Consider the following 25,771-nt stretch of genomic DNA (forward strand, 5'->3'; position numbering starts at 1 on the left):
TGATTTTTTAGTCGCAAAATAATCAAACAGCAACATAACATTGGGTGTAATGATCAACTTCAAATATTTATCCAGTAATTTTTTGGACTTAAACCACGTTAGTTTCAAAAGCTCAAACTCAAGTTGTTAGTAGTAATGGACTTGAATTATTATATAAATCTTAGCAATCACATTCACATCAGATGTGAGATGTAAGATATCACAATCCCACCTATTAAAATCCTTGATGTCCTCGTCAAGGACACATATCATGTGCATTTCATAAGATTAAAATCTCACCAGTGCAATGTGAAAGCCCACATCGGACTAACGCATGCTTTAACTTTTGAGGTCATGTGGGTTAGGTCCGAAAAGTTGCTTGATCGATGCTGGACTTGAGTCTTTACATTGGGTGTTAGGATGGTCTTGAATTATAGTTTGATTAGGATAGTCTTGAATTGTAGTTTGATTAGGATAGTTTAATTCTAATTAAACTAGTACACCTTATTAAGATAGTCTTTAAATCTAGTTAGACTAGAACAACTTATCCTAATTGTATTTGGATAAGATTATTGTACTTAGCCCCTATAAAAGGATCTTATGGGGTTAAAGAATAGTTATCACCTAGATTTAGAGAGAGTAATTTGCGTGTACGTGGCCTAACGATTGTGAGTTTGAGACTATTCTTGTAATCTCTTAATTTTTCTCTTAGTGAATATTTCTCTATTGTTGTGCCTGTGAACGTAAGTCATTAAAAGACCGAACTACGTAAATTCTTGTGTTCTTGTGTTCTTGTGAGTGTGCTTGATTTCTTTCTTTCTTTCTTTATTCTATTAATTGGGTGAGATCTTGGACAACTCTTTAGGGATACTTTTGCAATTTTCACAACAAATTAGTATCCGAACTTCAAGGTCTTGAGTCAATTTGAATATTGCAATGGTAACTTCATCGACCAAGTATGAGATTGAAAAGTTTAATGAAAAAAATAATTTCAGCTTGTGGTGTGTTAAGATGCGCACATTATTAGTGCAACAAGGACTGTTGCAACCACTAAAAGAAAAAAACCATCTTCTTTTGAATTTATCTGATGGTGAGAAAGATGACCTTATGGAGAAAGCACATAATGCTATTCTCCTAGCTTTGTCTAATGAGATGCTAAGAGAAGTCACGGATGAAAAATCTGTTACTACAGTGTGGCTTAAACTCGAGAGTATTTATATGACCAAATCCTTGACGAATCGGCTTTATATGAAGCAACGATTGTATACTCTCAAGATATGTGAAGGTACATCCTTTAATACCCACATTGATGAATTTAATAGAGTTATTCTTGATTTAAAGAATATCGATGTTAAATTGAGGATGAAGACCAAGCTTTAATTCTTCTATGTTTTTTACTTCCATCGTATGAAAACTTCATGGATTCTATGTTATATGGTCGAGACACTTTCACCTTTGAAGATGTAAGGGCATATTTAAATTTCAAGGAATTGAAAAAGAAAATTAGTGGTATCTAGAACGAAAATCAAGCAGAATGCCTGATTGTGAATACAGAAAAAGATAGAAAGAAGGGTTTAGACAGAAAGGTACATCTAGCTAAAATTGTGGTTAGAAATGGCACTTTTCATCAAGATTGTACCAAATTCAAAGATGATGAAAAGGTCAACAAATATGAGAATACTGCAAATATGGTTGGAGATGACTTTGATACTTTTAGGGAAGCTAATAGTGTTCTTGCAGTTACTTTTGGTAACCTGATGGATACATGGATCTTGAATTCAGCTTGTTGCTTCCATATATGTCCTAAGTGTGATTGGTTTATAACTTATCAATCTGTTGATATGGGCACTATACAATTAGAAGATGATTTTGCTCTCTCAGTTGTTGAGATAGGCATAATTCGGATCAAGATGTTTGATGGTATGATAAAGACATTTAAGGTGAAACATGTTTCTAACATGAAAAAGAATTTGATATCCTTGAGTCTGTTAGATAAAAAAGGCTACAAATATAGTAGCTAAGATGGTGTCTTGAATGTATCTAAAGGAGCCTTAACTATCATGAAAGGTAAGTTATTCGAGGACCTTTATCGTCCAGTGGAAAATACGGTCATTGAAACTATTTTCGTAGTTTCATTTAATGATCTTGATGATGATGTAATATGTTTATGGTATGTGAGATTAGGTCATATGAGTGAGAAAGTGATTAAAAAACTGAGTAAGCGTAGTTTACTGTGTAGTCAAAAGACTAAGAAGCTAGATTTCTGTGAGCAACATACAGTGAAATTTAGTACTACAACTCATCAAATCAAGGGTGCAGTAAACTACATCCATTCAGATTTGTGGGGTCTTTCTCTAGTGGCATCAAAAGGTGGATCATTATACATGTGGACCTTTATTGATGATTTTTTAAGAAAGGAGTGGACATACTTTTCGAAGGCTATGAGTGAAGTGTTGACCACCTTCTTACATTGGAAGGCATTGATTGAGAAGTAGACTAAGAAAAGGATTGAGAGCTTTCGAACAAACAATGGTTTGGAATTTTATAGAGGTGAGTTTAGTTTGTTCTACAAGAATAAAAAAATCATTAGACATCGCACTGTCATCAAAACATCATAACAAAACGGTGTTGTAGAATGGAGGAAGAGAACACTTCAAGAGAGAGTAAAATACATGTTCTTTAATGTTAGCCTAACCAAAGTATTTTAGATAAAAGCTATCAACATGGCTTGCTACTTGGTAAATTAGTCTCTATCAATTGCAATTGAATTTAAAACTCCCAAGGAAGTTTGGTTTGGTAAGTTCGCTGATTACTCTATATTAAGAATATTTGGTTGTCTTGTTCATACTTATGTGAGTGATGGTAAACTTGAGTTAAGGGTGACGGAGTGCATATCCCTAAACCATGCATATAAGGTGAAGGGTTATCAATTGTGGTGTACTAATTGTAAGTCTCCCAAGTTTATAGTGAGTCGGGATGTTACTTTTGATAAGTCTGCATTACTTCATGGGATAAAATTTAGAATTGCAAACACATTAGACGAAGGAGTTGGCAAGCAGGTGGAGCTTGAAATCAATGCTCCCAAGATAGTGCTTGATGATAGTGAAATCTAGAATGAACTGCAAAAGGTATAAGAATTAGTAACTCAATGAAGCATTACTTGTATCAATGGTGATTTTGATTTTTATGTTTTATCTATGGAAGTAGAGATTGATGAGCCTTACTTTTATCTTGAGGCAATTACATATGCTAAGTCTTCTAAGAAGATTGAGTCTCTACATTGGGATCAAACATGGGAGCTTTTGAAAACACTTAAAGATATTATTGATGTTGGCTTAGTGTGTGAATGAGGTGTAAACAGTAGTTGTAATATGGTTAGTTTCTCCAATTCAAATTTTGCTGGTGATCTAGATAGTAGAAGATCTCGAATGGGGTATGTGTTCATTCTCTCATGATCTGCAATCAATTGGAAAGTAATAGTTACTTTGTCTACAACTAAAGCTTAATATATGGCTGTGACTGCGGCAGTGAAGGAGGCTTTATGGGTTTGAGGCTTGACTAGTGATTTTGGTTTTGGACAAGCTTATATATTTGTGTTTTTTTATAGTCAAAGTGTCTTACACTTGATGAAAAATCAAATGTTTTTTTATAGTCAAGTGTAACTTCGTTCGATAAATTGTTTTTAGATGTGAGATTGTAGTGAAGAAAATAGCTACAGCTGAAAATCTGACAAATATGTTGATAAAGTCAGTTTCTGGGATAAAGTTCAAGCATTGCTTGGGCTTGATCGGTGTTCGTAGTGCTTGAGGCTCTTTAGGGCAATGGTAGTGTCGATAGAGATTGGTTCATAAGGTGGAGCTTGGTGAATTCAAGTCTTGAATTGTAATTAGATTAGGATAGTTTAATTCTAATTAAACTAGTATACCTTGTTAAGATTGTTTTTAAATTTAGTTAGACTAGAATAACATATCTTAATTATATTAAGATAAAGAATAATCATCAGTGATTTGGGTGTACGAGAGATAAGGATTGTGAGTTTGAGACTGTTATTGTAATTTCATGATTTTTCACTTAATGAATATTCTCTATTACTGTGCCTATCTTAGGTAACTCTTTAGAGATAATTTTGTAATTTTCACAATGTTGAGAAAGCTAGATAATCATTAATTACAAGATTACTTAAGCGTGGGCTAATTTCCCTTCCCACCCACCTTCCTTGAGTGGCCGGCCCCTGAAAATTTCCTAAGTTGTAGCTTCCAATGATTTTGGCTTTGACTGTGTTGCATCTAGTTTATTTGTATTTGTGAGAAAATTTCCTTCCAACATGATTAATTGTCAACAAATTTTCGACCGATTATTGATGTAATCAATTCGACGCATGACATAACAATATACATAAGATTAAATAATATATAATTAGGTAAAGAAGTGTAAGATAATATAATGTTTTACGTATAACAAGATAAAGGCATGATATCTACAGTTACTTGTAACATATAAACTCTCTAAAAAGTTGCTTTCTCAAGGCAGAAAACTTACGGTATTAATAAATAATTTCGACAGGATGGAGATATCTCGGAATTACTCTGCCCTTTATACTTAGATTCCTTTTTGTCAATTAAGCTGCTAAAAATATCTACGACTCAAAACCTTATCCCTAAACAAATTGTCATGCATCCGATTCAGGAAAAGAAAGAATTTCCTGGCAGGATTTGGTTGAGAATTTGAGCTATAAACGTCTATATCAACTGCTATTATCAGGTAATGATATATTTCTGCAGAAAATTATTTTAATCAAAAGTTGTTAGACCCAGACTTGCCTCGTTGTTTTTTCGTTTAATTAATTTGGCTAGTAGGCCCAAAAAAAAATGGGATTTCCCTCAATGACAAATGCAATTTCTTAGTTTAATAATTCGAGTCATACCTATATTCTTCTTCATCGTTGGAGTTGGAGACTAACGACAGTGTGTGTAAAAAGGTGTCATAAGTATTTCTGTCAGGAGATACTCATTTCCGGCAAGGTTGCCTGATAATCAAAGCAAAAAGGCCACCACATCGGTCAAAGAATCAAACAAAAACTGATCAAATTCCATCGGCTTTGGTTTGGCTTGAGACATGCATGGCATCCTTCAAAGTTGAGTTACATTACAGAGAATATAATCTTGGTCAAGACATTTAATTTCTTCTTCTTTCTTTCTAGTCCTTCTGTCTCGCTATAATTCAATCATGGGCCTAGAGAGACACCTCACTTGGCAGACAGATAGACACAAGACAAGAGGTTGGGAAGTGGAGTTGACTTAGTACCATCGAAAGCCAATTTACAACAAGGCAATATCCATGATTAAGCTCGAAAATTAAGTAAACTTTCATTGAAACCTCTAGGATAAACAAATACTGGATATAGTCAAGTTCAACCCAATGCCCCCTGTTGATTTATATATATAAATTATTGTTTAGTTTAATCCTTATTCCATCTTTTTTCCATTTCCGGATCAAAGCACGATCGAGTTCAACTCGTTTTTTGAGTAAAAATAGTAAAATACTCATCCGAATCACTTCATTCGGAAGCTGACTGTTTACTTTGATTAGGTCTAAACCCAATACTCATCCGAATCACTTTCCAACCCCATTCCATAGGTTGATTCCCTCTTTTCCTCAGACCGCCAAACTCACGCTTGTTGAATAATGGGTACTTACTTCAGTCAAACAGTGTTTGAGAATTGGTACGTAAGGCTCTCTCAATCAGTAATTAAATTACTACTACTTCTACTTCGTTACTACGTTAGCTTTTGCATGAGGGTTAACTGTTTTATTCTCTTCTTTATTTCGAATGCTTCATATATATTTTGCTTTTTTATTTTATTTTACGTTTTTTTTTTGTTACTTTAAAACAATGAAAATGAATAGAAGTGAAATGTTTGTGACTTGACGATAATAAAAATAATTTGATGTGGGTTAGTGTTTTTTCACTATCCTATCATTTATATGTTGTAGGTGAATTGTTTAATCTTAATCGATATTGTGTATCATTAATATTTTGATGTTGTTATTTCGGTAACATGAACGGTTTTTTATTTAACGATTTGTATCGTTTTGTGATATTTTATATATTTTTCCTTTATATGAGAGGTTTGAATGTTTCCAACTTTTTTTTTTAATTTGCAAAGTTTTCAAATAAATGGTCAAATAGATGGAAAAAATCTAAAAGGAATGGGAGAGGAAGAACCTAATTTTTCACACAATTAATGTTGGACAATGACCAATGTAAATAGATCCAAAAAGGTGAAGGCGTGGGAGGGTATAACATCATCTTGAAAGCTCAAATCTTGCTAAATTAATGCAATTCTTAGAATTTTTATTAGAAAATTCTGTTTCTTTAATCCATGATATGCACCACTTTAAATTCCGGCAAAAATATTATGTTTGATCAAATTCAATGATAAACTTAAAATATGTCAATAATTTCTAGTAGTCCAGGAAAATTCAGAAACCCTCTTGCCTACGGCAACTGTCCATTTAGACCCACTGTTCGTCTCATCAATCTTGAGCCCATGAGGCTGACTTTGAGATGAGAGTGCCCAAACCTTTAATCTTTGACTTGGAAACCTTCAAGTCTTCCATTTGGGACTACTTGTTTTGATATATCATTGTCTTTTCTATAATTGTTATCATCCTTATCTGTTGATTACAACAAAATTTGCTTTAGCTCTTCAAATCCCATGGCAGGATCATGTTCTTGGGCTTCCCTTATCTTCTGCATTGTCTTCTTTCCCGTTTTTGCTCAGCCTCAGCCCCCAAGTTTCATCTTCAATGATTTCAATGGAAGTGAATCAAAGCTTACCCTTGAGGGAGCTTCCATTATCAGAGCTAGTGGCGCCCTGAAGCTCACGAACAAATCAAATTACGCTGTAGGCCATGCGTTCTATTCAGAATCGATACAGATGCTGGACAATAAGTCTTCACCTGGTTCTCCCAAGGCTTCTTCTTTCAGCACTACTTTCGTGTTCGCTATTGTACCTCCAAGCTCAGGGCGAGGAGGCCATGGCCTTGCTTTTACGTTGTCGCCTTCCAAGCAGTTCCCTGGAGCTGAAGCAGGTCACTACATGGGAATATTCAACAAGGTGAACGATGGTTTGTCCTCCAACCATGTTTTTGCAGTGGAATTCGATACTGTGAATGGATTCAACGATGATTCAGACAGTGAAGGAAATCATGTTGGGATCAACATCAATAGCATGTATTCCAAGGAGACGGAACCAGCTGCTTATTTTATCAATAACACAAACCTAAAGGAGGATATGAAATTGGAGAGTGGAGATCCCGTCCATGCTTGGATAGAATACGATGGAAATTTCGTGAACGTCACGATCTCTCCATTAAAGGTAGAGAAACCATCCCAGCCTCTCATTTCCCATCGCATTGATTTAACACCTTTGGTTGAGGAAACCATGTACGTTGGCTTTTCCGCATCCACGGGGGAAAAGTCAAGCTCACATTTCATCTTGGGATGGAGTTTCTCGACAGGTGGAACAGCTCGCCAACTCAATGTTTCCCAACTTCCTGTGCCACCGCCAAAAGAAAAGGATGGATCTTCTTTTGATCCTCAAGTCATTGGTCTTATTGCTGCTTTATCCACCGTAACTGTTCTATTGTTGGGAATATTGATCTATTTTACGTTGTACAAAAGGAAGGCGAAGTCTGAGGAACTTGAAGATTGGGAATTAGATTGTCCTCACCGGTTCCAGTACAAGGATCTTTATGCAGCAACTAGGGGTTTTAAAGACAGTGAGATTATTGGAGTCGGAGGGTTCGGTGCAGTCTACAAAGGTGTCTTGCCAACAACCGGAGCTGAAATTGCTGTCAAAAAGATAACTCAGAATTCAATCCAAGGTCTGAGAGAATTCGCAGCAGAGATCGAAAGCTTAGGAAGGTTAAGGCACAAGAATTTGGTTAATCTCCAAGGATGGTGTAAGCAAAAGAATGATCTTCTTCTGATCTATGAGTACATCCCATATGGAAGCCTTCATTCTCTCCTCTTCAATCAGAAACAAGGCTTTGCGTTAAGCTGGGATCAAAGGTTCAACATCATCAAAGGCATTGCTGCTGGACTACTGTATCTGCATGAAGAATGGGAGTTGGTCGTAATCCACAGAGACGTGAAATCTAGCAATGTCCTGATAGATGCTGGTATGAATGCACGGTTGGGGGACTTCGGTCTTGCGAGGTTGTATGATCATGGTACAGAATCACACACGACAAGCATCGTAGGCACAATTGGGTACATTGCACCAGAATTGGCTCGCAATGGTAAGGCCTCAACTAGGTCAGATGTTTTCGCATATGGGGTTTTGCTCCTGGAAGTAGTTTCTGGAAGGAAGCCAATTGATTCAAGAAACATCTTCCTGGTCGATTGGGTGATAGAGTGCCACAAAACGGGTCAAATTCTTGATGCAATGGATCCAAAGTTGAACTCGAGTTTTGTGATCGAAGAGGTGAGGTTGGTTCTCCTGTTGGGTCTTCTGTGTTCTCATCCAAAGCCTGAAGTTAGGCCTAGCATGAGAAAAGTCATGCGGTACCTCAACAGGGATGACCCTCTTCCCCCAATTGATTACTGGGAATCGTTTGATTCTCGAGATGAACTATACTCAAAGTTCCTGGAAGTAATTTCTTCTGATTATAAGATCACAAAATCTCATCCCTCATCTTCCACCAGCACAAGCATCTCTTACAGTTCTGGCACATAGATCTAAGCTTCAGAATCTTTTGTTTTGACTCATAGCTTGTTAGGGTAGAAACTTGAAATCAACTATGGCATGTGATGGGAAATCTTCCACCCCAGCCTGGTTAGGATTTGTAAACACAGGTTGGACATACTTCATATTGAAATTAGTCAATCTTTCGTTCTGCTACAAGTAAATGTGATTTTCAATTGTTTACAGAATTAATGCGATCATCGATGATATCAAACTCCTCCATTTTAATCCTTTCCAATCTCTTTTTTTTCTGGGCAAGGCATGGATTCGGAAACTACAGAATCTATCCTAGATATGTCCATGGATACAGATGAGTTGCTCACCATGGACACTAGACATGAAGTTGCGAAGTAGAGTTGCCTTTAAAAAACATTAGTATTTAATATTTTCTTTTTTTTTTCTAATTCTTTCTGTTAATTATAATTTTTTTATTGCATCGAGTCTTCGAAACAAAATATATTTTTTATTTTACAAAGACTTGCAATTTCTCCATTCCTTTTTTTATCCATCTTTCGTTTTTTAAATATTTTCAATTGAAATTTATTGTTTTAAACACTTAATACTTTTTAATATTACAAATTTATTTTTTCCTCATTTTTTTATTCTTCTTAATATTAAAAATCTTTGATCTTTTATATTTATAAAAATAAAAAATTTGTACGACAAGGCAACTGCATGCATATGAGTAAACATAAAATTATTTGTTTCTTATAAGTTCAAATCAATGCCCTTGTCGATTTATTAAATAAATTTTAGTTTAGTTTAACCCGTGATCCACTTGAACTAATTTTCGACAAAAAATAACAAAATACTCATCAAATTATTTAATTCAAAAAGTTATCGATATGTTTTTTCAATTAGAACTAGTAATTCGTGTTTCGTGTCTTAATTGTATCAACACGATTAAGACACGAAATATAATAAGACTAAACTTGAACACGATACAAATCATGATTCGGGTCAACATCTTAAACACGTATACCAATACGTTTAATAACCACATAACACGACACATTTAGCACGTTTACTAAATGTGTTAAGATTTTTTATACGATTCGATATGATTAATAAATACGATTAAACTATTAACATAGTTTTTTTCTAATATGATTAACACGTTTAACACAATTAACTTAAAATATTTATAATTAAATATAATTTTATTGTTATAATTTTTTTAAAAAAATTATAACAAAAAGATAGAGAAATTGTCCTGAGAGATGGCATGGACAAAGACCATCTTCCTGAAAGTACAAATTAATGCAATTCTGAAAATTTTTACTAGAAGATTCTATTTCTTTAATCCGCGATAAAATTCCATGATAAAATTAAAAATAGGTCAAAATAATTTTGTTTCCTGGCAAGGCCTGGAAATGGACTACAGCAACTAATTGTCTAACATGGCAAGGTACCCTGCACTTCAGTTATTGTGACCTCTATATATGCATGCAATAGGAAAGAAAATGCAAGGGTTTGACAATAGAACAGTGGTTTCAAGTTCAGAAATAAATAAACTCCACTAACTTCGTTTGGATTTGTCAACAAGTTGAAGGACCAAGGGTTAGTTATACACAGAAATGAGAACAGAAAACAAAAATCAAAACCTCTCAACGGCTGTTGACCCTGACCTTGCAGCTGGCGGATTAATTGAGCCAAGGCCTGAGTGGTTTCATCCCCAAATCACTCATATGCCTTTTCTTTCAGACATGACTCCGGAAATTGCATGATGAAACAGTCAAGCAGCCTAGAGGGGCTGGAAAACTCAGAAAACTATCCATATCAAGGTAGTTTTCGACATCACTTTCTTCCCATATGGATGGACGTGCTCTAACCAACGGGACACAGCTAGCGGTCTAAGTGCTTTCAACCCCAAATCAATCATGCCTTTCTTTCAGACTTGGATCTCAGAAATTGCATGAAGATGAAATAGTCAAGCCGTCTAAAAGGACTGAAAAATCAAAACCATCTATATCACTGCAGTTCTCAACATCACTTTGTTCCCATTTGCATGGACTTGCTCTAACCAACGTGATAATGATACACAGCGGTCTCAGCACCATTTATCAGCCCAATTTAGACTCTATCATAAATCATCTTCATTGACTTTGTGAACTCTGTAGGGTCTCCTACATATATCTCCCGCTATGTATTCTTGCTTGCATCCTCGTATGATTAATCTTGCAATTCTCAGAATCCCATGGCATCAGCAGCTTCTTTAGCTCTACTTTTCTGCTTCTTTCCTCTACTAATTGCTCTAGCTCAATCTGTAGAATTCATCTTTCCTGGATTCAATGCAAGTGAAGCAACTCTTACCAGAGAGGGCGCTTCTGTCATCAAACCCACTGGTGTGCTTAGGCTCACCAACAAAGCACATAATGTTGCGGGCCATGCATTCTATTATCAACCAATTCCAATGCTTGATAGATACACTTCTGTCTCTCGAAACGCTTCTTCTTTTAGCACATCTTTTGTTTTCGAAATAGTCCCATCAAGCCCAGGGCAAGGAGGCTACGGCTTGGCCTTCACATTATCTCCCACTCCAAGTTTCTCCAGAGCTGGAACAGGCCATTACCTGGGAATTTTCAACTCGTCAAATGATGGCAGTGAGACCAACCATATCTTTGCAGTTGAATTTGATACCGTTAATGGGCACAACGAGAAGGATGACAGACGAGGAAACCATGTTGGAATCGACATCAATAGCGTTGATTCAACATCCTTAGAGATGGCCGCTTATTTTGTCAATGGCATAAAAGAAGATTTGGCTTTGGAAGGTGAGGGGCCTGTCCATGCTTGGATAGAATATGGAGTGCAGAAAATTGTGAATGTAACAGTATGCCCTCTAGGAAAAGAGAAACCAACCGAACCTCTTATATCTGGACTCATCGACTTGAGATCGGTGGTCAAGGAAACAATGTATGTTGGCTTCTCTGCAGCTACAGGGAGAAAATCAAGCTCTCATTACATCCTAGGATGGAGTTTTTCGACTAATGGTGAAGCGCCTACACTAAGCATTTCTCAACTTCCTACAACACCAGTAGAGAAAAGCTCTTCCAACTCTTTTGAACCCCAAATCATTGCGCTTATTGCGGCTTTATCTGTTGTGACCATGCTTCTGTTGGTATCATTGATCTCTTTGACATTGTACAGAAGGATGACGCGATACGAAAACCTTGAAGCATGGGAGTTGGATTATCCTCATAGATTCAGCTACAGGGATCTTTACACAGCAACAAAGAGGTTTAAAGAGAGCGAGCTGATTGGTGTAGGCGGGTTCGGTGCAGTGTACGGAGGTGTGTTGCCTAGTACAAGAAGTGAAGTGCTGTCAGAAGGATTGCTCGGAACTCAGTTCAAGGAATGAGAGAGTTTGTAGCAGAGATCGAAAGCTTAGGAAGATTGAGGCACAAGCACTTGGTTAATCTCCAAGGATGGTGCAAGCAAAAGAATGATCTCCTTCTGGTCTACGATTACATCCCTAACGGGAGCCTCGACACCCCGCTGTTTAACCGAAAGGACAACTTTGTGTTGAGCTGGGCAAGACGGTTCGATATCATCAAAGGCATCGGTGCAGGGCTATTGTATTTACATGAAGAATGGGAGCAAGTGGTCATCCACCGGGATGTAAAATCCAGCAATGTGTTGATAGATGCTGAAATGAACGCCAGGCTGGGTGACTTTGGTCTTGCCAGGCTATATGATCATGGAACAGCATCGCATACCACCAACGTTGTTGGCACAATCGGATATATTGCACCTGAATTGGCTCGCAACGGGAAGGCCTCCACCAGCATAGACGTGTTTGCGTTCGGAGTTTTGCTTCTCGAAATAGCCACCGGACGGAGGCCTACGGATTCAGGTAACTTCTTCCTGGTGGATTGGGTGATGGAATGCCGGCAAATGAGTCGAATCCTTGATGCAGCAGACCTTAAGTTGAACTCTAATTACGTGGTTGAGGAGATGGAGTTGATTCTGGAATTGGGTCTTCTTTGCTCTCATCAGAGACCAGGCTGTAGGCCAACCATGCGACAAGTGATGCAGTATCTCAACGAGGATGGTTGTCTTCCTTTCTTTGATGACTGGGGCTCGATTGATTCTCAAAGCATTTTTGAGACAAATGCAAGATTCTTGGAAGTGATTTCTAAGGATTCAATCTTGACATCACATTCATCATCCATCGGTTCAATATCCTCTACTTCTATCTCTGCCGGCAGGTAATCTTGACCCACGGGCGGACCCTGCTGCTTTCCCAAGGTCCACCGTGCTCTTCCCCAACTTTTTTTTTTTTGAATGTTCAATTGTATTCATAATAGAGGGAGCAAACATTCCCCAAGGTCCACCGTGCTCTTCCCCAACCTTCTAGTAGCATTTAGTTCTCTTTTCTTTTTGCTTGCCCTTTGCTGGTAATCTTCCACTTTTGCCAGTTTTTGTATACATTTTTTTTTTATTACTGATGCTCTAAAACTGTATTCCTTCCACACAATTATTAATTATTTAACAGAGCAAGGCTATGCAAATCCATTTGAAATAATTTAGGATCCAATTCTGTCAAAGAAAAAAAATGAAGTTCCAACAACTTAAAATTTATATTGAAAGACAAACCACCGGATTAGTGGATGAATTAGATAGACAGTTTCACAAGTTTTTTTACCACCTTCATTCAGGGCCTCAAACACTGCCAGCATTTAACTTTGTTTTTCTCTACCCAATGGTAAGAAGCGGATTAAGAAAATCCTGAAAATCCAAAACCCAAATTCGCAATAATGAATGGACAGATACATGTAGTAAACCCCCCTTTTGGTTCCCTAATGCCTTAAAAACCTTTACCAGAACTAGAAGGAAAGCAGATTTAGAGCAAGGAAAAAGGACAGACCAAGACAACAACTATACTCCAAAGGACTAAAACTTCTACTTCATAAAACCATGACACGTCCAATCATACCCTGGGTCCAACCTGCAGTCTCCTTGAGCTGCTCATCATCAGATTGGAGACATTCACCAAGAAATTCAGAATAAAATGCACAGTCTTTAAATAAGAGCTTTGTGTTTGTGTTGGAGCCAAGTGCATCTGCAAGATCACCCATGACTGCAACTGCAGCTTTTGTCACACTTTCATCCCTGCAATTCATGTAAAAAGAAGTGTTTAGATGGACAAAACTTAAGGCATTAGCAGCATCGATGTACCAAAGAGGAAGAGAAGGGGAAAACAAAAAAACCTTTGTCTGTCTCTCGAGACCAACTCTATAAACTTCAAGAGATGTTGAGCGTAGGGCATCATCACATCAGGCTTCACACTCTTAAAACCTTGAAGGATACCAGAATAAGCTTCAAAAATGCTACGTCTGAGCTGGTTCCCATAATCCATCATCTCCTCATCAGCAGTTTCCAACTGGGCACAGATTTCGGCTGCTCCCTGCATCATGGGTAGAGCAAAGGGGACATACTTCTCAAAGTGCTCCCCTATTGCAAGACCAATGTCCCCAAAACAAGAGAATATGGGAGGCTTTACAGACCGGTGGAGTTCAGAACTAGCAAGATCCTTTAGAAGAAGGCCCATGATGCCATCACAGTATGGCAAGACCTTGTCATCCAAGGCACGGCAAATATCACCAACAACCCCAACCGTGATCGCACAAACCTGGTATTCCTCAAAATTCTGCAGACCCATCTCAAGATACTTATAGAACTCAGGCATATACTTCTCAAACTGAGGTCCAGTGGCATAAGCAAGTGCACCAATTGCAAGCATTGCTTCCTCATGCACAGTAGAGCTGCGGCAACCAAACACCCGAAGGAATAGAATCATGATCTGATCTGCAGCCTGAAGTATGATAGTTTTGGTTTCATCTGTACTGCTAAGTTTCTGGATGATAACCTGCAAGACACCACAAAGAGAGGCCTGCAAGTCCCCTTGCTTTTCCCTATCATCTGATGATACAATCTGAATCTCCACAGTCTGACCCAATTTACTCATAATGACTGGTAATAGTTGTGCAATGATAGGAGATGTTTCTGCAATATTGGAACATCTCACAACTTCATTCAAGGTTTCATATGCAGAAGACCTGAGCTTGGAGTCACTGCCATCTGTACGATCAGCAGTTGCAATTAGACAACTAATTATGTCTGTGAGATATGGTGACAGAACAGAGGCACTTGGTCCTGCATCCTCGTAGCCCTGGACAAGGTAATAGATTGCCCCACAAACTTTCTCAGCTACATTGGGAGCATCCTTAATGCTCTCCAACAACACACCCACAACTCGTTTAAGATTCTCAGGTGCAATGACAGAAAACCCACTCGCTGGACTGTGCAGTAACTCAAAAATTCGACTAAGAGTCCAAGCAGTTGTGTCCTTCACATGGTTGTTTCCATCCTTCATAGCAGTAAGCAGAAAATCCAGTCCTGCCTGTACCAGTGGGGAGAGCTTCTCAATGGTTGGACCTTCAAGAATAGAGCCAAATGCATAAGTGGCTGCCTCTCTACAACGCCAATCTGGCTTCAAAATGTTAGATTCCACAAATGGCATTACAAGAGGCACTATAGCATCCCCAACAGTTCTAGCAACAAGACCTAGACATGTCCCACCAGCCATGGATATGTTCCAGACTGTATCATCCTGGTCCTGATCCTCCTCCTGCTTCAGCAAAGTTTCCAACAAAAGAGGAACAAGAGATGATAGAGCCTTCTCTATGAAACGAGAATGGGGAGGTCCAGAGTCCCCACTTTCAGGAGTCTCAAACTCCTGGAGCTCTATCTCTTCATCACAAATAGAGCTCCAGAACTCAATTGCTTGGAGAGCAACAGTCTCTTCATCTCCTTTTACAGCATTTGATGTAAGCTCAAATAAGGTTTGCATGTAAGGCTCAAGCACCTCATAGTATGCTGATGCTATTGCAACAAGACACTCAAAAGCGGCCTGCCTGATTTCCACCTCTTTGGACATGGCTGTGTCACATACAACCTTCATGATGTAATTCCGCTCCATCTCATTCTCAAAGTTGGTCTGTGCAAACTCTAGAGCGTTATATAAAGCCCTGGTTGCTGCAAGCCGAACTTCAGGGCTGTGTTCAGCTAGGTTCATCCCTTGAACAACAGCAGTGAGAACAGCATTGACTTCTTCTTGAACAAGGTCCTGATGAGATATCTCCTCACAAACATATCCAAGAGTTTCCAAGGTAGCCTGTTTCAAGGCTGCAGGCCTATCTTGCTGTGTCATATTGTTAAGCAATGATCCAATCAGCTCTGGCCACTGCTTTCGAGGAATCTCAATTGAAGCAATTTTCGCAACAACTTGAGCAGAAGTGTGCCTCGCCTCAGGAACAGATGAGCCAAGAGTCCTCAAGAGCAAGTCTTTGATTTGAGACTTAACAGAAATGTCAATTGCCATCCACTGTTGAACAAGTTGTTCCTTCCTAATAGCATCTTTAGCATCTAATGAATTCTTAAGCACAATACCAGCCAATCTACGGGATTCAACAGGTTTCTCATTATTTGCAAGCTCAACTGACAATGAAAGAAGGAAAACAGGCAGGTTCTGCTCTTGGAACTGCCTCAGATTACCCTCTGCCTCTGTCCGGACTTTTGCATCCGCTGATTGTGCAGCCAGCAGAAACTGAGTGATCTCCATAGCCATTTTAACTACACTACAACTTTGAATATAAAACACTGATCAGATATCATGACTATGATACAAATCAATTCATAAGAGACCGTAGCATGTTATAGTTGGGCAAAAATTAACAAGAAGTAACAAGAATGGCTGGAGGAGAAATTGATGAGATGAATTCATCTTAACCACACAAGCCATCTAACAAACACAGACAAACATTTACTGGGTACAATCAACATCGATGAATCTTGTAGCTTGATTTATTTAATTAATCAGAACCAGTGAAACCATGTATATTAAATTGAATAAAATCCCCATGCTGATAACAAGGATATTGTTGAAATTTCCAAGTACATGCAGTAATTTATGTGTCCAAAGGCAATCTAGCAAACCATTATAGCTTTACAGACGTATTGTTACATTATTTGCTTTCTAAGCTCAAGGTAGATGAAGGAAATTAGAGCATTGCTCTTTCCTTGGGGTCTCTGATATAAACCCCAAAGTCACTCAATTCTCAGAAACCAAAGAAAGTTTTAAGCCCAAAACAAATACTCGGAACATAACAGAAAAACGACTAATTTCATTCCTTTTCAAATAGCAGAAAACAGAGGGAAACTAAAGGAAACAACCAACAGGAAAACAAAACAAACAGGCAAATAAACTAACAAAAAGAACAAGCATAAGGAGATCCGTAGATTCAGAAATGGAAAACAAAAAACTGAAACCCTGACCGTTAATGCTGGAAATGCAAAACCCTAAGAAAAACCCAGTGAAGTAGAGGCAAAAACCTTAGATCTGAATAGAAATCAAAAGGCAAAGTGAAGATTTGATACCTCGAATCAGTCTCCGACGAACCAGAGAGATTCAAAAATCAACAAACCCCCCACAAAGAAGAGAAAAACTTAGGGTTTCTCTCTCTCTCTCTCCAGAAACCTCACTTCCTGGTATTTGTTTCTTCAAAAATTGTTGGGCTAAGCTTACGAGAACTGAGAAGAAAAGGGGAAAGAAGGAGTGACAGCGAGAGGAGAGAGAATCGGCGATTAGAGTAAGGAAGTTTTGGATTGGAGAGATTGAAGAAATGGTTTTGAATATATATAAATCAATTTCGAATGATGGGAAGGAAGCGGGAGGGAGGGTCTCAATGTGAAAAAACAAAACCAAACCAACGGGCAGCGTGGCTTTGAGCCTGCCCGTCACTGCCCGGGATTACCCAACTCCAAAACCCTAGATTTTTGAAATCTACCACGTGCGATGCTCCCCCCAAACGTGTGGGTTAAACTTTGGATTTGAATTGTTCCTGGACCCAGGGGCTTGGATAGGCTTTAGCCTGCTTTACATGGGCTTGGAAGTCCACTAATTGCCAATTGTCCTGATTTTCTTCTTTATTAAATCATAAATTAGAAGTAACTATTTGATCGATTTGATCTAGTCGGTTTCATAATTTCAAAAGCAAATTAATTGAATTCTCATAAAAAATAATCAAAATTGATCGAATTATAATAAAAAAAATCGAAATCAACTTATCTCGAACGATTTGATTTGATCAATTATTTCAATTTTAGTTATATTTTAAAAATATTAATATAATTTATATAAATAAAAATATATTTTAAAAAAATTAGTCAATATTTAATTTAATAATAACCTTGACTTTGAGAAGGACAAAATTAGTCAATATTTTAGTTTTATATATATAGTAATAATGGAGTTTAATTTTGAATAGAATTAAATGGATGGCTGTATGACCATCCATTAATGGCTTCAAAAGTACATCTAATCATTGAGAATGACATGCTTATAAAATCCATATTTATGGAGTCATGCAATGGAGGCAGGAGTCTAATTAATGCTGTCTAAAGTGATATCTGATGTTCTAATTTCACTGTTTTTCCTTAAATAGATGTTTGGCTTCATTTATGTTTAGGGTTTGATATATTGATGAATTGTATTGAGTTAAATGTTCGGGAACAATGTTTGTGAATGTCAATAATGTACCAATCTCATGTATTAATATATTCAGATACATTTTAATAAGAGATCCTTTATTAATCATTACTACTGAACTAATGTATGAGTATATCTATGAACAAATGTTCGGGTACGATATTTATGAATGTGCCGATCCCATGCAATAATCATTATTACTAAACCAGAGGTTCGGGTACATCTGTAAATGCTACTAATTATGTATTAATCTTGTGTAATAAGATTTTTGTATTTTAAACCTAATCTAATACTAGAAGAGTATAGGAAGTAGAGGCAGAGAATAAACAAGACAAAACAAGCAAAACTGAGAAAGAAAGAAGAATGTTTCAGTTCCAGTAGGATTTCATGCAGTGTATATATATATCTATACATAGCAAACCTCTTTTATTTACATCTCCATTCTCCAGAAGGGGCAACAATTGATGAAAATAGTTTCTTCTGCTTTGAACTAGTTGTTGGTTTTACGATGATAGAGCTTTCCTTGATTGGACTTTTTACACCGCACAGCTTGTGCTTCATACGCCATGGCAGCAAGATTTCCAGGCCGCAACCCTTTGGGGAAGAGAATGGTCGATTTATCACTGCTTGGGAAACACATGGCGACTCTGAGTAATTGCAGAGATAAGGAAGCTTTGTTTTCAACGACGTGTTCATAGCAGATGATGCAGCCAAAGCTGTGGCGTCAGGAAGGAAGCGCTCGATTATGAAGCTTGGAGATGGGCAATCACTGCGATCTAAGCTCTCCAGGTTTAACCCATCTAAGTCACTAGGCTCTAAACTCTTTGATTTTAACCCGTCTGATGATCCACGAAACTTTTCTGCTTTCTCAACAATGTCTATTGCTTGTGTAAGTGACAAAACTTCCATAGCATCCGAGAAAACATCAACGTTGTTGTCATCGTCGTAGTCATCCACATCAGCATCACAGCCTTCATCGTGGTCATGATTGTGATCCTGGCAGGCTTCTTCTGGCGGACGCCATTTGCTCGGTGGGAGTTTAGGACGAGGCGTTTCCGCATCATCTACGTTGTTACTTCCATCCAAGTTCTTGGGCTTTCCTGGAGCCTGTTCCCAGCAGAATGGAATCCCATTGCTTGAATCTTTGCATCCCCCCTGGGAATTCGTACAAGACAGTTCATCACCAATGTGACCACCTGCAGGTCGCCTTGTTGACAAGAGTGGTGCATTGAAGTTCAGCTTCCTGGGCCGTTTCTTTTCCATTGCTTCATTCATTCCTTCTCCCATGTAGAGAAATATCATTTCTAGTAAGTGAAACGATTCAGTGGAGTAGGTGGGGAAAAAAAGGGACTAGGTGACTTGAGATGCATATGAATGAATGAATGAATGAAGAAGTGATAGAAGGAGTGGTTGTGAGAAATAATTGTAAAGCAGCTGAAACTATGGGGATCTCGTGCAGTGTATTGAAAACCGATGTTTTCACTTTATGATGCTCACAGGTTGGGTGGAAAACCCTTCTATGAAAGTGAACCATGAAGTTAATTAACCATTTGCTGGAATCATCCGAAAACCATGTGGCAGAAGTGGTGCACCACGTCCAGTGTTGCCCATTCCAACTTTGGACAGATGGAAATCGACTTACCATGAATTATCATATGGTGTGTAATGGTTAACATGGACATTAATCAATTAAACGTGCTTGAAGTTTCCAAGCTTAGGGAGTCTCCTACATAACTGTTTGAAAGAAACCCTTTGAAGGGAAAAATTTCACGCTGGAAGAACAATACAAGGATGAGAAGAGGTAGAATGCATAAGGTATAGCAAAAAAGCCAACAGAATGTAAAATCTCTCAGAGTGGACAGACTTCTGCAGTTTCATTTACATGTCTCTTTTGGCTGTAGCATTGGCACCGCCCTGACGGAGAAATATATAGGGCAGTAGCAGCATCAGCCGCATGCCTGGACTCTTTATATCATTGATTGGTTCAATCCATAACACAGAAAACAAATATTTACAAGCTATCTTTTGTCTAGTTTCCCTTTTCTCCTTTTCCTTTTAAACCATACACTTTCCTTTTTCTTTCCTCCTGAGTTCCATTTCACCCCAAGGCCTAGGCAGTGCTTCTGAATTTTCTAGAGACAAAATCCAAAAAACTAATGGTGCCCTTGTAATTGAACAAAAATATTTGAAAGAAAAAGGGTGGCAACAATCAGGTTACCAACGGTAGACGATGAAGAGAGGAATGATTATAGGCATCTGATTTTCTCACTTCTGTTCTTTAACCTGATCACGAACTTTATTATATAGCTCAAGAGTTTCGGTATGGTTGGGATCAAGGCAAAGGGCTGCTTCACAATCTCTAACCGCAGATATATAAGCACCCATTGAATCGTGGAAAGCAGCTCGAAGATGTAGTAGCTGCAGGTCTGGCTTGAAAGCTAATGCTTTTGTGAGCTCTGCTATAGCTTCATTTTCTTTGTGATCATCCATTAGAACTGGAAGGGCAGAAACTTCATGTTAGAGGCTGAAAAAAAGCTAACCCAATAGAATATATGTTCTGAGCATTCAGAATCAAATTAAATATCACAGAAGTAACAATTGAGAACAAATAACAAGCAGTTATGACACTAAAGCTAAATTTCGCTAATTTCCAATAATACTTTTTTCTTGTCTTTCCTTTCTGATTGATAACATTTTAACATTTTACAGGATAGATAATTATTAACAACATTGCCATTAAGAAAATTTAACAGTATTAGGGGCAGAAATTCTCCTAGTCACTCATACTAGAAGTCCTGATCATCAAAGCACCTCATTATCAAGATGGATATACTATTACAGAATGACAGATAAGAAGCAAGACAAACTATGAAGGAAGTTTCTTCATTTTATTCCTTAAATCTAAGAATTGCAAACCCTAAGCTTTTGCTCCAAGAACAAATCCAAGAAAATGAACTGTTTCCTCCTGGAAAAAGATTTTACTCTTACAACATGAAAAGATCAAGGCTTCCATATGACCAAAGATACAGCAATGAAACAATGAGCGGGCAGCAGATGGAAATTGAGGAGCTCAAAGAAGGTAAACAAGATCTAAAACCACAGGCAAATTGATTCACTCAATCTACACATGAAATAGAATCAATTAATTGTCTATTGAGTTGAGGTTGACCATTACAGCTAATGGCAATCTACAAACTTAAGAGTCACCGTGCATTGGCATTCTGCTATGCCTAATCAAAATTGAAGTTGAGAACAGCAATTTCCACTAACAAAATTATGGGAAACAAAAGGGTAACCCAGGTCATGGAATTTACCTGCTGCCCTGTATCTGTATGGATATGTCCTCAAAGGATCTAATTGTGTTGCCATAATAAGATCACTCTTTGCCATGTCACGGTCACAGTACTCTGAACGCTTCTCATAAGCTGAAGCATTGTTACGTGCCTTCTCTATCAGCTTTGTCATCTCATCATATGCAGCTTTACGCTGATTTTTGAGATGAAATACCCGTGCTAGACCCTGATGAGCTCGTGTATGCTTGATGTTGAGTGCATTCATGTAGCAATCAGCAGCAAGATCTAGCTTTTCACAGTCTACATATACACTACCTAAATTATTCAATGCCTGCAGAGTTGCAGAATCATTCAGAATTTTAAACTATTTCATTGCACTTATATAGATAGAATCAATTACTCCAAAAAAAATACTTACTTGTCCTTTACGAAGCCCATCTGAAGGGCATCTAAGAGCATCCTCAAGAAGTTGGATAACATATAATGAAGACTCTTGATCAAGACTGGAATCTGCTAAAGCATATGCTTTAAGGAAGAAAGCTTCAAATGATCTCTGGATGGAGATTGACTCCTCTGCCTTAGCTAGTGCTTCCTCACGGTGGCCAGTGTCATACAATATCCATCCTTCATAAACAAGCCTTTCATGCTCTGAAGTAGAATGGTTTCTAGCCAACCGTAGACTACGCATTGCAGCCTTTTGACAATTTAACCTATAGCATTCAGTAACAGCAAACACTTAGAACAGATAAAATACTAAGGTGAAGAGAATATCACGATCTGTCAAAGTTTAAATTTAACTAAAATAGTGTAGGAAGAAGTTATGCGCCACTTATTCGAATCAATGCCATTGATAAACAGTCTCAAGTGCCATTCTGACAGATGGCACTTTCTATGATCACAATTGATATGTACAACCTATATACAACATCGATACAAGACAGTTAACATGTCAAATATAATTTAATAATTACAATATATTCACTCACATCTAAGAAACACTTGTTAACCTCAAAAAAAAAAATCCCATAGTAATATTAGGAAGCAAATGAGGAATGAATTTCCACCATTTACCATAGATATGTTGAGGCAAATAGCCATTAGAAGTTGGAGAGAAGGGAGGTCGTTTTACTTTACATCTGCCGATACTAGTAACTCAACTGTGCACATAACAATGAATCAAATTTCCATAAGATATACCATATAGTGTACATATCACCTTCATGGCCATCCATGCTGCATTGTCTCAACAGTAAACTTACTTGTATTGCATATAGATTTTGTTTTATTTAACTAGTCAGCAGTTAACACAGACTTTATCCTGACTTAAATAGCAGATACCAACATCTGAAGATGAATACAGAAATAAACTTCGCTTGGCTTATCATAAATTCATAATGTTAATCTTAGATTTAAGTTCCAAAAGGCAAACAAACTGTCATAACCTACAAGGTAATAAAGTAGTTGATCGTCACAACAGAGCATTGAATGTAAGTTCTTTTGTAGAGCTAAAAACAACATTTTAATCTATCAGAAAGAATCTAAACTGAAAATTCCGGTTAAGAGAAACAGCAAAAAGAAATTTTATTAAATCGGTGAAAGAGTTTGTCATATTACCTTAAAAGAAGGAGAGACTGCCTAAACCGTAAGAGGCTCTTTCCAGGGTCATTTGCCAACATATGGTGTACAACAGCTAGGGAACCTATATCATCGACAGAAGACCATCGGTCATACAATTGCATCCAGCAGTCAGCCTGACTCCACTGCTGAACAAGAGGACAGAGGAGCTCCACCAAGTGATCACCATGCATTTTTCCATGAAACATCATGTAATTTGGCTCTAAAGTCAGAAGTGCCCGGACATCTCTAAGAGCTCCTTCATAATCCTCCATGGCAATAGAAATCCAGGCCCGCAACTCAAGGCAGTCAGGGGACACCTTGAAACCGATTATTTTATTGATTTCTGAGATGGCTGCTCCAATCTTGTTGACCTCCAACAACGAAACTGCCCGGTACTTGTATGGGAAAGAAAGGGTTGGATCCAATTCTGTAGCCATTTCTAAATCCAACATCTTCTCCTTCCCACTACAATACAAAGAGCGTTCCTGATACATCCATCCAACTGGCTTATAATCTGAAATGAGTGAGTTAATCAGCTTGTATGCTGAATACTTGTGGCCACGCTTGAATTTGGCCCTTGCGGCACCCACTAATGAATATATATGACCAGACTTAAAAGCTGTCTCAAACCAATTTTGAGCATCTTTGTACTCTTTTCTCTCAAGCATCACAACACCTAACTGGTGATATGCAAGTTGTTTCTGCCAACTTTCTGTCGCACACTCTGTCAACCTCTCTAGAAGCATCACAGTAGTGTTAGATTTCATATCTTCCTCCATTGCAATCTGGCTCAAGAAGTAATACAACAAAAAGGAAGCATGCCCAACTTGAGCCAATCTTTCCCTTGCATCTGAATTACAAAATAATTTCATCACATTAGGACTGTGCATTGAATTTGGGAGCTCCCTCAAGAAAACCTGCAAGCAAGCTGCCACAAGAAGATACGCATTTTCTGCCAACCCATGCTCAATTAACAACAGTGCGTCCTCCATCTCATTTACCAAAGATGCTAAATAAGCATCACAAGCAGACTTCAAATTGTCGCAACAAAACCTATTTGAGAAAGAAAGAAGCTCCAAAACAATTTGTGGATCAAAACAATCTAATCTTTTTGTCCTGCTATATACCTCAGCAGCTCTCATTCCCTCTGCTGAAATACCATTGTTGGTAAAATTTATCCTCTCTCTTCTTGACTCCCTGAAACCACCGCACAACATTGTTCTAAATGGTGTTGATAACGAGGCAATATTGGACCGTATACACCTAATCTCGTCATCTCCAATACAAAATGACATATCCCCGCTGTCATCAGAAGTGGAACATTCCTCATCCGCCACTGAAAGATCATCGTCAAATTCCCCTTGAGGAGTTCTAGAACATATACAAGGATCATAAATAGATTCCGGATTATAACCAGCTACCAAGGTAGCCTTAGGGCACTCAATGTTTCTTCCGCAACAATCCATTGAAGATGTGCCAACAAGCTCATCCTCCCTCCTCTCATACCTCAACCATGCTGCTAGCACAATCTTAGAATGCACATCTACGGCATGCTGCCTGGCTGACCGAAGGCTCCGCCGGAACAGTTTCGGATCAGATAATCCCCTAAAAATTGCACATTCCTCTATAAACATTCCTGATTTCTCAAATTGAGGACAATTCTCAATCCTACGATACACATCAGCAATAGTTTCGATAAAATCAACGAACTTTAGGCATGATTCGATCTGGGGCTCAAGGAGATCGGAGACAGGGAGGCCATAAGGAAGCAGGGTTTCAGTTACAACAGCAGGGGTATTAGATGCTTGATAATTTCGACTCGATTTGGATCGAATCGAATTAGCTCTAAGATGGTCTTGAAGTTGGTGGAATAGTTTTTCACCGACTCCTCCAGCTCCACTACCAGCGGTGGTACCGCCACCACCACCACCACCGGTGGTGTTAAGCGCATAAACTTGCGTGCCTTTACATCCATCTATAAGCTTTAAACTACGCATTGTGGTGAATATATTATGCTGCATATTTGTTCGCATCAAGGAAAGCAAAAGGAAAGAATTTCTCTAATGGTACAAAAATCAAAACTTCAACAAGTTTCCAGACCCAGAAAAAAAAATGAAACAAAAATAGAAGATCTGGAAATATAAACGAAATGAATGCCAAAACAAATTTACCTGCACAACACCACAGCTCAGGTAAACAGAGGCTGAGAACACGATGGTGATGCAGGGCTCAATTGTGCTATAAAAAAAAAATATAAAGCTAGGGACTTTTTCTGCTCAAGTTTTTGCCTTTCTCTCCCCTCTGGGAATCTTTTTCTTTTCACGAGAAAATTGAGAGAAAGCACAAAGAAAGAAAATGGTACTCTGGAAATGGAGAGTTGAATTTAGGGAGGAGGAAATAATCACGTTAGCGGCCAACCAGAAGTTGTTTGAGGTGTAGGTGGCCGTTGAAACGGCCACTCTCTGTTTCTCTCTCTCTCTCTCTCTCTCTCTCTATCTCTCTGCCTTTCAATCACCTCTGTATGATATTTTTTCCTTTGTGTGTGTGTGTGTGTGTGTGTGTGTGTGTGTGTGTGT

The 25,771-nt window shown here is 38.1% G+C and overlaps 5 protein-coding genes across 6 annotated transcripts; 2 read left to right on the top strand and 3 right to left on the bottom strand.

Annotated features, from left to right (window-relative positions):
• LOC18597478 (lectin-domain containing receptor kinase VI.3) lies at positions 6,499–8,920 on the top strand. The gene has a single exon (XM_018120793.1). It carries the CDS (start codon positions 6,699–6,701, stop codon positions 8,721–8,723), a length of 2,025 nt encoding a protein of 674 aa, XP_017976282.1. The 5' UTR covers positions 6,499–6,698; the 3' UTR covers positions 8,724–8,920.
• Positions 10,117–13,501, top strand: LOC18597479 (lectin-domain containing receptor kinase VI.3). The gene is given in 2 exon segments (XM_018121793.1): positions 10,117–12,049; positions 12,052–13,501. Coding segments are annotated over 2 exon segments (2,016 nt in total). The 5' UTR covers positions 10,117–10,929; the 3' UTR covers positions 12,948–13,501.
• Positions 13,297–17,486, bottom strand: LOC18597480 (importin subunit beta-1). Of its 2 annotated transcripts, none has more exons than XM_007026546.2 (3): positions 17,175–17,486; positions 13,946–16,381; positions 13,297–13,847 (listed from the first exon to the last, which is right to left on the bottom strand). In XM_007026546.2, the coding sequence occupies exons 2-3, from the start codon at positions 16,363–16,365 to the stop codon at positions 13,643–13,645; spliced, it is 2,625 nt and encodes an 874-aa protein (XP_007026608.1). In that variant the 5' UTR covers positions 16,366–16,381; positions 17,175–17,486; the 3' UTR covers positions 13,297–13,642. The 2 variants fall into 2 exon arrangements, with proteins under 2 accessions (XP_007026608.1, XP_007026609.1); XM_007026547.2 differs by having other exon boundaries at positions 13,363–13,847; positions 13,946–16,375.
• LOC18597481 lies at positions 18,633–19,819 on the bottom strand. Its single transcript, XM_007026548.2, has one exon. The coding sequence runs from the start codon at positions 19,585–19,587 to the stop codon at positions 18,712–18,714; it is 876 nt and encodes a 291-aa protein (XP_007026610.2). The 5' UTR covers positions 19,588–19,819; the 3' UTR covers positions 18,633–18,711.
• Positions 20,078–25,746, bottom strand: LOC18597482 (ethylene-overproduction protein 1). The gene is made up of 4 exons (XM_018122015.1): positions 23,193–25,746; positions 21,997–22,288; positions 21,600–21,909; positions 20,078–20,780 (listed from the first exon to the last, which is right to left on the bottom strand). Exons 1-4 carry the CDS (start codon positions 25,226–25,228, stop codon positions 20,551–20,553), a joined length of 2,868 nt encoding a protein of 955 aa, XP_017977504.1. The 5' UTR covers positions 25,229–25,746; the 3' UTR covers positions 20,078–20,550.

The sequence above is a fragment of the Theobroma cacao genome, chromosome 5, assembly GCF_000208745.1.
Source record: "Theobroma cacao cultivar B97-61/B2 chromosome 5, Criollo_cocoa_genome_V2, whole genome shotgun sequence".
NCBI lineage: Eukaryota > Viridiplantae > Streptophyta > Magnoliopsida > Malvales > Malvaceae > Theobroma > Theobroma cacao.

Excerpts from the sequence above, each read along its gene's own strand:
- LOC18597478 (XM_018120793.1), top strand. The coding sequence starts at position 6,699 with ATGGCAGGATCATGTTCTTGGGCTTCCCTTATCTTCTGCATTGTCTTC.
- LOC18597480 (XM_007026546.2), bottom strand. The coding sequence starts at position 16,365 with ATGGCTATGGAGATCACTCAGTTTCTGCTGGCTGCACAATCAGCGGAT. Across the intron at positions 13,848-13,945 it reads GTCTCGAGAGACAGACAAAG|GGATGAAAGTGTGACAAAAG; the intron begins GTTTTTTTGTTT and ends CATGAATTGCAG.
- LOC18597481 (XM_007026548.2), bottom strand. The coding sequence starts at position 19,587 with ATGATATTTCTCTACATGGGAGAAGGAATGAATGAAGCAATGGAAAAG.
- LOC18597482 (XM_018122015.1), bottom strand. The coding sequence starts at position 25,228 with ATGCGAACAAATATGCAGCATAATATATTCACCACAATGCGTAGTTTA. Across the intron at positions 21,910-21,996 it reads ATGGGCTTCGTAAAGGACAA|GCATTGAATAATTTAGGTAG; the intron begins GTAAGTATTTTT and ends GCAACTCTGCAG. Across the intron at positions 20,781-21,599 it reads ATACAGATACAGGGCAGCAG|TTCTAATGGATGATCACAAA; the intron begins GTAAATTCCATG and ends CTGCCCTTCCAG.